The sequence below is a fragment of the Merops nubicus genome, unplaced genomic scaffold (assembly GCF_000691845.1).
Source record: "Merops nubicus isolate BGI_N331 unplaced genomic scaffold, ASM69184v1 scaffold31602, whole genome shotgun sequence".
NCBI lineage: Eukaryota > Metazoa > Chordata > Aves > Coraciiformes > Meropidae > Merops > Merops nubicus.
In genome coordinates, this window is record NW_008592097.1 from 46,360 (window position 1) to 57,569 (window position 11,210).

General features: G+C 40.9%; 1 protein-coding gene across 1 annotated transcript; it reads right to left on the reverse strand.

Annotated features, from left to right (window-relative positions):
- Positions 1–7,609: 7,609 nt before the first annotated feature.
- Positions 7,610–9,230, reverse strand: BASP1 (brain abundant, membrane attached signal protein 1). The gene has a single exon (XM_008935058.1). It carries the CDS (start codon positions 9,220–9,222, stop codon positions 8,497–8,499), a length of 726 nt encoding a protein of 241 aa, XP_008933306.1. The 5' UTR covers positions 9,223–9,230; the 3' UTR covers positions 7,610–8,496.
- Positions 9,231–11,210: the final 1,980 nt, after the last annotated feature.

Sequence of the window (11,210 nt, forward strand, 5' to 3'; positions counted from 1 at the left end):
GAAGGGCAAAGCTGTACATGAGCCTTATCCAGAAGCACAGGAGCTCTATGGAAGGCACGGTATCTGTCACATTCCTCTTAAATAGATGTTTTGACCACTTTAGGAAAAATCTTACCTGCAAAGGCATATCTTGGGGACAAGAAAGAGATCCTCGAGGGAAAGGTTAAGCCTGTAGGAGGAAGTAAATATGAATGTGGGAGAGCTGGAGTGAAAAGGAAAATAATAAGTGTGTGACTTTGATTTCACGTACAGGCAAAGCCCCTGTAGCATCTTTTTGCATAACATCTCTAACCTGCAACCAATTCTATCTAGTCAAGACTCACCTTGTGTCTTCTCTCCATACTCATCTGAAGTGGTGCTCTAAAAATCATTATCCTGCATTGCACAGTAACTGCAGTCTTCTTATAACATTCCCCCTGTGGCTGACTCCTTCCCAAATGCTTCTCTGACCTTGTAATGTCTTTTTAGTCTTCTCTATATATACCTACCCTGTCACTGATTTGCAACAAATAGATTGATTCTTACTTTCAATGCTACCAAACCAATTCCAGAACTTTCAAGCTGGACAGCAAGGTTATAAAATCAATGAAAACAGCCATTCACAATAAAGTTGCTTTTTCGAAAAGTCATATATATGTTGAAGCATTATGACTAGAATTGACCACAGTTGGATCTGATTGATAGTATCATTTGATCTGACAGTACCTCATTATACCATCACAAAAACAAGACTTTTAATTAACTGAAAATGAACTCTGGTCACTGTGTAGAACTGTAGCCCCAGCTTCCATCTCATCCTCTCATTTCTATTAGAAATGTTGCATGTATTCAGGGTACTAGCTAAGAACTTTTACTTCACCAACACCATGGTTCATTTCTTTTTACAGTCCCACATCCTGCTATAGAAAAGTTTTGCTTATGCTGTCACAAAATTTCATTTAGTATACTGAAATGCATTTTCTTGCTTTTGTAATCTAAATTCTAAATTGTCTCAGAAATGTAAACATGACACAAAAAGATCTCCAAAAATCTTTCAAATATGAACCCACCTCTAAAAATGACTGCAACAATGGACATGTCTTTCTGCCAAACTAGATGTTCCTCCAATCATTGCAAGTTTTGCTTTTGCCTAAAAGCAATATTTGTTCTTGTGGTAGCTATGATTTGTACCCATCTTGCTCCTCTACAATAGTGTATGTGATTCCATTTGCAAGGTGCTTCTCTTCTTGGAATACAGGCTATGTCTCTGCCACCTTAATTCTACCATGAAATTATATATCACTTTTATGCTAACTATCATACATGCAAACCCTTCTTCTCCATTCTCTGCATATTTTGACCAAGGAATTCTCTTACCTTTTCTCTAGTTCTCAGCCTTTCAGCTGAGACTCAGAGAAGCACTTCCCAGCACAGCATGCTAGAATGCATCAGCTACCCTTACTTTTTGAGCGGGGAGAAGAGAGAGAAGGTCAGTGAGATACAGGCCTCCCAACCACACAAAAACCCACTGACAGTTTTTCCCAGTCCCTGCCATTGGCACAGAAACATCAATGCCAGAGGTAACAAGCTCAGATGCAACAAAGTAGCAGAGAGCTCAGTTTGGAAGGTAAAGGCCAATGTGAGAGTTTGGGTAATCACTTATTCAGATCCCCACTAGTGTAGCCACATTGGTCCTGGCACATTAAACTAGAAAAAATAGTATAAAATTAGGTCAAGTATAGATACAAAAAGAAGTGGCCATGTAGTAAAAACAGAGCTGCTGTTCAAATCTCATCCAAAAGTCTGGTCCAACATGTGTGATACAGTTAAGCTTAAACACCAAAACATGGTGAAAAGCAAAATTCAAGCCCAAGATATTTAAGTGCAGAATGATGCACCAGTTTAAATTTAACACCTATTAAAAAGTATATACCACTCCTCTCTGCTACCATATAATTTTACTTCTCTCTTTTTTACGTGTATATGTAGAAATATGCTGACCCTTATGTTGTCCCCTTGTCTCTCAGAAACACCATAAAACATTCACAAAAACTGACTACCTAAAGTCTTGAATACATCCTTTAAATTTACTCTTTCAGAATTTACATCAAGTTCCTAATTATTATTCATACACTGTTTCAATTCAAATCCAAATTTGTCTGTTATTAGGTTATCACTAAGGGTAGCAGCTTAATTCTCTCATATCCAATCATTCAATGCTACCTACTATAATGTGACATTCTGTTGCTAATATTTTTTTTTTCAGATCTATATGGAATAACTGCAAATAAAACTCTTTTTCATACAGTTCAGTGGACCTGAATCAATAATTTTGCTAGCTGATGAACTGGCCTCCCATGTTCCAGGTTTTCTTTCCTCAGTCTGTGCTGTGCAGCCAGACTCCATTAGATTGTCCATTTAGCTTATCATCAACAGTTATGCTACAAAAGTATGCTTTTATGAAGATGTCCTTGAAAAACTGGCTATCAGGAAACTTTTCATTTTAAATAGAATGTTTGAAAATATTCCTAAACTTCTTCTATTGGGAAAGGTTACTCAAGGTTTAATGGGATTGAAACTTTCCTTTGCATCATACTCACTATGAGCTACTGTGCACCTTTTGAAACAAAAATGCTAGCTTGGGAATGCTGTCTTTTATTTAAAAATAAAAAAAAAAAAATAATGAAGTGCAGCTGACAAAGTTCAGATAATGGGACAGAGCAGCAGAGCTTAAACCAACAATGTATTGAGCATACTGACATGTGATATCTTTTGAAATCTCCATAGGGTCTTTTAGCTTACAGTGAGCCATTTCAGAATCCCAGAACGTTGCAGAATAAAGGGTTTGCTCTTTCAGGCTTGCACCAATTTCCAATGGTATAATTCCTTTTTCAACTTCTCCTTTCCACCAGATCAATTTGTATTCTACTCAATAAACATATATGTTTTTACGGACCCAGTCCAGAATCAAGCATGTAATGCCAGAACACTAGAAAAAGAAATTAAACCCCAGAAGAATACTATAAAGGAAGCATCAGTATGGTCTGTCATTTCAGTACACTATTCTCATTAACACATAATAAAACTAAAACTGGTAGAAAGCCAATAAAACAGAGACAGGGGGAAAGGAGAGCTAAAAATGAGAGCCACTGGAATAGCTAGAACAGAAGCCCAGCAGCTGGCCTCTTGCCACACGGAGTATCTCTAGTAGCCCAGCTTCTCATGGGGGCTGTGTAGCCTGTAAATAAAACACCTACTATTCAGCTTTAACGTTTAAAGTTCTAACTGTGAAGTTTTAAAGGGCTTTTTTTTTTTTTTCTGTTGTTGGCTAGTATGACTTACAGTCTAGTTGCTATGAGCTTTGCTGCATTCCCAAAGTGAAAAGACTGTCTAGAGACAGGCTCGTGTTTCACATTGGTTTTCTGAACTGGTTGGACCTGAATGGAACAAAAAAAAAAATTCTGTTACTTTTCCACTTTTTAATGCAAACATCTCAACTCTATTCTGTCCTTGTACTGAGTCCAGTACAATTTGTTTAATTCTCAACTGACACTAAATGTCAAACTCTACCTAGTGTTCAGCTAAAACTACTGGCCAGCTGAATCAACACTGATGTTTAGTAAGTTGTTCATTTTACAGCAACCTGATGATTTCCAAAAGCAGACTTGTAGGGTTTATAGGAATATCTCATCTTACCCTCAGCAGGAACATCATGTAAAGTCTTTGAACTTTTGCTTATTAAGTGAAACAAAGTTGTAACTCAATCAAATCAGCACCTCACTTGACTGAACAATCTCAAAAAAAGTAATCTTGATCAAGCCAAGCCATCAAGAAGCTCAGCCACCCTCCTGATGCAACAGGAGACTCTCAGAGATCTAAGCCTCTACACTGTGGAAGGAAGACAATATAAAGACTGAGAAAATATATTTAAACAACCATGAGAAAAAGAGCTGGAATTAATATTTATTGTCTACACAAGCAAATATGCTAGAAGAGAGACAAGTATCCGGGCAAGTTGGAGAGACATGGTAACCCTGTGGTAGCCCATTAACATACAACAGTGTTGTCTCCAGGAAACAAAGATTGTGTCATATGCCCTGTGGCCCAACTCCTGTGGCTGTGTTTTGAAACATCCACTCCTTTCCTCTGTCCTCACAACAAAAATAACCCTAAAAATACTTCCTCCTGCTTACCTGACTCTGTGTCCAGGTCTTGAGCCACCATGATAAATGAGGCAAGCAAAGTTCTGCCGGTCATGGAGAATACTGTTTTTCATAGCAATGGAGGAAAACACATGTATGCTGCTATTCCTTGTGCTGTTTTTCCCATGTGCTGTGAGAAAATGTCTTAAGCAGCACTTGCAACAAGTCCAGGGTATTTCTTTGACACACTCCCCAGTTTGGCTAAATATGACCAATTCACAGATATGCAACCTAGTGATAAGAAGCTCCTGAAGAAAGACTGAAGGCTTGACTCACCCCCTGCTTCAAGCTCAGTTCATTACACTAGAACCAAGCTGGAGCTCAAGCTGATCTGGAGAAGGCATTTGTTAGGTGAGACAGAGAACAGATAGACCTCCTAGTTAATTGTGGGGACCAAGGCAGTGCCAGCAGAAATTTAGGAGCTGCTGACTGTTCAGATACTGGCAGTCACACAGTCCCATGCTTAGGTGTGCTGCCACATAAGCCACCAACACATCTAGAATGTTTTATTTTACTTTTCTTCATATAAATATCTACCCTGTACAGAGACATAAGTAAGTGTACAGAAACCAGCTACAGGGGAAGTGATAAGTGTTACTTCTAGGAGGCTATTTCATTATGAATATTTTAACATGGTTTTCTATCTCAAAATGTCATTATAAAAGTACCAGCAGGTACATTTCAAGTACACTACAAAAAAAAGGAAAGATTAAGTTGGTGTACAGCAGCTGCATTTCTCCTTGCTGTGAAAGTGCAAGTGAAGTATGAGCAAAGCCAGTGGCACCGACCTTCCTATTGTCAAAGGGAGAACAACAGATTCTTGACAATCTCTAAGGCAGAGCAAGGGAGACCTTGCAAACATCTCTCTGCAGGGGGTCCAAACAATAGCAACGGTTCTTTCCCAGGGTTGAATTTCTCTATTCCTTTGGCACATTTTCACAAAAGGGACGGGTTCTTTGAAGTTATCTGCAATATGCTTACACTCAAGCATTAACATCCCTGGTAGCTCTGTACCCTTAGCACACTTTTAGTGTTATTAAAGAGTGATTATAACTCAGAAAAAGGATCTTGGAGATGAGATACTGGACTGAGGTGAAGAAAAGCAGGGCCTGAGGCTCCAAGGTCTCTATATGCCACTTCAGGCAAGCAACATGCTTCACATTTCAATTAACCATCTGTGCTTAGTTCATAAGCATTTTGAGCAGAGGTGATTTCTTTGCTTGCATATGTAGGTACACTGTTGAGCAATGGCCTATGCTAGAATGCCTTGGCACTACCAGCTGCACACTAAGCATTTTAACTTTGACAAGATTAATTTTGCAGCCCCTTCCATAAATAAAAGAATTAAACCCACTATATTAGCAACTTTTTTGAGACTACTGAGCACTTAAATAGGTGCATCAACCTCTGGCTGCAGTTTCTCAGCTTCCCAAACACAAGGGCATATTTCTTTGCCAACATACGAGTGACTTCCAGCCACCCAGGGCATAACATATTCCCTTGCACCATCCACACTGTCAGGAAGGAACTACTGTCAGCAAGCAGGTTGTGAGAACTGCAGCATCTATGCTAGAAGTGTGCTGTCAGCTGCTGCAGAAGCTGCTCAGTTTGGATGCTGCTGTGGAGCACAGAGGTATTTTTGCCTCGAAGAATAATTAAGTTGAGGCTGCATCCCAGATCTTCTCACCAGCTTTAAGTATGCCAAGTGAAGAAAGGTCAGGGGAAAACAAGGCATGTGTTGATTGGCAAACTATTTTAGCAATGGCAGTTAAGCGCTGGTCTGAACATTATATTGAAAATGAATGGGTGTGACACCAGCCAAGGTGTGATATAGTTAGTGGGTACATTCACATACCACTCTGACAGACAAGTTACATACCTGTTGTCCATTAGCAGCCACTTCCAGCCCAACGGCAGACTATAGATTTAGTCATGTCATCTTCAGGTCGATCCAGTACTGCCACCACGAAGTACTGCAGGATCCCTGCACTCCTCCTCAGTCCTGGATTCGTCTCAGGGAAATTCTTGGGGGAATTGTGGACCAAAATTCTCCCTTTCTAGGACACGTCTACACTGGGAAACAATGACAGAGGGCTTTTACAGATTCGCAGGAAACCCACAAACTTGGCCACAGAAAGATGCTGTAGATTGTGACAGCTGTATAGGCACAAAGCTTGGTAAACTACTGCAGATGTGTTATCTGCCTGGGCCCTTGCAGTGTATCAACTCTTCAGTCTGAAAAAGCCTGCCACTCTTTTAAACCAGAGTACTTAGCTGACCTTTCTCTGTGCAAAAGAATCCACTTTATTTTGACATGCTAAGCATGAAATCGACTCTTTCACATTAATGATGCAAAAGCTTGATGGTGGTGCAAGATTCCTGTAAGTGAATGACCTGATCTAAACCCAACAGAACTATTCTTGCCAGTTCCAGTGAGCTTTCCATGGGCACACAACCACGCATCAGTATCCCAACCACAGTGTAGGAAACTTGTATTTCTGAATAAAGGACAACAATTACAGAAATCTGTAGAGTGAATTGTCCTCACTCAATGGAGAGTATGTGAAATAATTTATATTATTTCAAAACAATATCTCCCTAATTTACTAAATACAAGTCTACTTAGCCCTTTGGTACATGTACAAGTTGTGTTTCTATTCACCACTGCTCACTTCTCTCAGAACTGTTCACAGAGCTATCAGTGGGAAGACCAAATAGGCTTCTTTAAACAGTTTTGTGAATCCTGAGCTGTGCACTGAAATCATCTATATCCAGCAAGGATGCCACTCAGCAGAAACTGCAATTATTCAGCAGTTCTTCTGAATAAAAATGGGGGAAACAGGCAAAACAACTGAATATGTTGTTTTCAGGCTAAACTCTGCTCAGCTACACAAGGTTACCCATATTTGAAATACAGAGAACTGGCCTTTTGTGGCAGCTGGGGTTCATCTCCTGCACAACAGCAATGGGGAGAAGAACAAAGTGTATCAGCACTAGGAATATTTTAATAGGATTAAATTCAATTGCCTTCTTTCAAAATATCAGTTTACCCAATCCACTGTCTTACTCCCAGTTAAAACCCAGTCAGCGTGCCTCTATCTCTTTAAAATAGCAAGAGAGCACTCATGTCACAGATTAAGGCAGGCAAAGGCCATTTCTACTTTGCTGGGGGCAAAACATCTGAGAAGGGCTGTTCATTCACCACTTCTTCCAGCTTCACCTGTGAATGATCGTGGCTATTGAAGTAGGAATTTATGGCAGCATGTTTCTAGGATCATGCAGTTGATGGTTCTTTGTTTGCCTCTACTACACTATAAACAGGAGAGTAAACAGCCCAGGATGTAAAACTTCTTCTCCAAGTGCAAGAATCTCCTTTGTCTAGTTCCCAAAATGTAAAAGTGAAGATTTAATGAGTCTTTACACTTTTATATTTTTTAAATTATTTAACTTTTATTACTGTTGCACCATTTATACAATTACATATAATTTCAATGCATCCATTGTACATTTTGTTTTTTTTTTTTTTTCATTTGTTTTCCAATGAGTGTGTGTTGGTGTCTGTGACACAGAATGGAAGAGAAACTGGAACTGCAATGAACGCAGACTTTTTCATTTCCACTGACCAATAAACAGAACTACAGGTGCACCCAACCACAGACATGCATTAACTCGTCATGAGAAATCTAGGTAGGCTAAGTAGATGAAAATGCTTTTTACTCCCAAAAAATATTTGGAGAGGAAGAATTGGAGGATTGGCATTGAGAAATATGTGGACAGCTAAGTGGGTTTTGTCTGAAAGTTGGCATTCATCCACTGCATAAAAAAAATATCAAAATAAGAAAGGCTGTAAATAAAAAAAAAAAAAACCACAGAAAATACTGCTTTCATAAAGATCTGATTGCCTTGGCACAAACCTAGTGGGCAGAATCAAACGCATCACTCCCAAACCCCATTACAGAACAAAAAGAAGATTTTGATACATCGGTGGAGTGCATTTACAGCAGTTCAGATACAAAAGATGTGCTGTACTTTCAGACATCCATTTATTTTACTTTTTCTTTTTTAATCTAGGACTTGTGTCAAGCTGGCAGAAAGTATATTAGATATTTCCCCACAAAAATACTATTTGGATTCTCCCCCCTCCCTCCCTCCCAACTTGATGGGACATCCTTTTCATTTTTTCTTTTTTCTCCTTTTTTTTTTTTTCTGGGCAATACATATTTGTTATTTCAGATCTGAAAGGAGTTAGTATAGCTGAAAAAATAAAAAAAAGACACGGGTTGTTTTAAGTGGTTGTTTCAACAGGCTGTCCAATTTAATCTTGCACTGCTATGGTTTGATCCGAATTAGTTGCTGGAACTTCAGAAGGTTTCGCTTCCTCTGGTGGGGCTGCAGGGTCCGAGGCCTTAGCAGTTGAACTAGGTGCTGCTGTCGCCACCGTCTCCTTGGAAGAAGGCGCAGCCTCGCTGCTGCTAGGTTTTGAGTCTGAAGCTGGGGCCACTTCACTTTTAGTTTCTTGGGCTGCAGGCGCTGCGGGAGCCTCAGTCTTTTTGGCTTCCCCTTCCTCTTTGCTCTTGTCATCTGCTTTACTGGGAGCTGTGGCTTCTGAAGGCTGGGAAGCTTTTGCATCATTGCTAGGCTCAGAAGTTTTGGGCGCTTCGCTACTGGCAGCAGGAGCAGAGGCTGCAGGCGGCTCCTCTTGCTTGGGTGCCTGCTCATTGTTCTTCTGTGGCTCTACTTTCGCATCAACAACAGACTTCTCTGGCTCTGGTTTCTGGGCTTCTTCCTGGGTCACGGTTTTCTCCTTCTCCCCTTCCTTCTCTTCTGTCTTATTAGCAGCGACCTGAGTATCCTTTTCGCCCTTCTCCTCCTTGTTGTTCTCCTTCACTTCTGTGGTCTCTGTGGTTGGCTGGGCACCCTCAGTCTCCTTTGGAGTCTCCTCTTCCTCAGTTGCTGCTCCTTCAGCCTTCTTGTCTTTGTCTTTAGCTTTTTCATCATTGACACTGTACCCCTTCTTCTTCTTGCTCAGTTTGCCTCCCATGTTGGAGCTCTGTAACACAAAGGAGAAAGAGATGGTTACCCAAAGCCCAGCATTTATCGCTGAGAGAATCAAATCAAATCAAAAATCTACGCTGGTTCCTGAAAAGGAAACTACATCAGGTTTGGTGGGACGTTATCATCTGAACGCAATGACACTGCTGAGCACCACTGCTGCTGAGCGTATGTGCCACTCAGCCCTTCAGTCAGCAAAGCCCCTTCCCCCACATCCCCCTTTGGACAGTGCCTCTCTAAACCTCTCGAACCCTGGTTAATGTCATGGGGAAGGGGGTGAGGTGGGGAAGGAGTAACAAAATGATGGAGATTTAACACACATCACAGGCTGTTGTGTCCTGAGAAAGCAATATAGAGGGTAGAAGTAGAAAAGAGTTGCATTTCTATTCAGGTCAGGCACAAACTAAATTTGATTGTCAATCTTGGCATTCACCTTTGGTTAACACAAAGTCCACCATCACCCTAGCAAAGGTTGTGAACAAGCTATTCATTAAGGTATGGAAAAATCAAAGCAAGCCTAGAGTCAGTGAGAAGGCTGATGCTCTCCACAGGACAGCAGACTGCATCTGCTCACTCCACCCTCGCTGCCACACAGCCCGTAGCCGCCTCCCACCCATACACTGCCTACGTGCAGGGCTGGTGGTATCTCGAGGCCAGGAGCACGTCCTTCCCTCACCCAGAGGGCTGTGAGCACCACCCTCCAGCAGCCCCAGAAGCAGGAGCAGCTCCTGAGCAGGGATGTCCCCCCACAGAGAGCTCTAGCCAGCCCCTCTCTACCCCACAGCTCCCACAGGGATTGCCTGCCAGGAGCCCCACATTCCCAGAGGCAGCAGCACCCCACAGCCCCCTGAAGCCAGATGGGAAACAGAGCCTGAAACACAGCAAGCCTGGGACCACTTGGTAAGACATCAGAAGCAGATATGGGCACTTCTGACTACGAGCTTACATGTGGCACGGTGGCATGAGGGAGGAAAAAAGAGGGTGCATGCTTTGTGGCCTCTGCTCATGGTTCTCAAGCATGGCAAGTCATCAGGTACACTGTTCAGCTGTTTAAAAGAAGCTGAGCACGTGTGTAGCTGTATCAGGGGGTCTTAACTAAGAGTATATAAAATCTTTCACAATACTTCCAAGCAAACCCTGTCTATTAAAACAGAAGATGCTGCTTAGAGATACGTTGGGTCATTAATGAACCAAAAAAACCCTATAATTGGATAAAAAATTACACTTCCGATATTAAAACAAATACATCATTCATACTCAATGAAAGTGTAAGAAAAAAAAAAACAAAAACAAAACTAGTTTCATACTTTTGAAAATAGGAGAAGATGATTTTTTTTCAAAGTACTGTTAAACACATGTACAATTTAAGAGCTTCTCCAGGGGAGACAAATCATTCTGATTTTCTGTTTTACAAAGGTAAATAGACTTACAGGCCTTACATTTTTCACACACTTGACAAGACTATGAATAAAAATCAGTAAAAATTCATAGCAGTGCTCACAGAACGCTGAATATTAAATAATTTTAACTACCACCAAGAACTAGACGCCTCTCAGCAGATTTTCTGCTAACAGAGATAAAAGGTGCAGGCATGGGCTGACAACAGACTTCCCACATCTTGGGCAAAAATGAGATATTATGGTCAGCAGAGACTTTTCTGATTTCAGCTCTTCAAAAGAGTAACAACTTACAAATACTGGTGAAGGGTTAGCACACAGCCCAGCAAGATGGTAATGTTAGTGAAAAACTACTTTGTTGTCTGAAACTTTACAAGCAACAGCATCCATAAAAGGATTAACTTCCACAGAGCCATAGTTCAGCCATCTAATCTCTACCTTCACGGCAGAGATACCAGCTTTTGAGGTATTTAGGGCAGGCTATGGACATTAGGTTGTTATCTGAGAAATTTACAGGCTTCTAGATACTCCACAAATATTGCTCCAGCTTATTTTTGACGTACAGTTACAACCAAATACT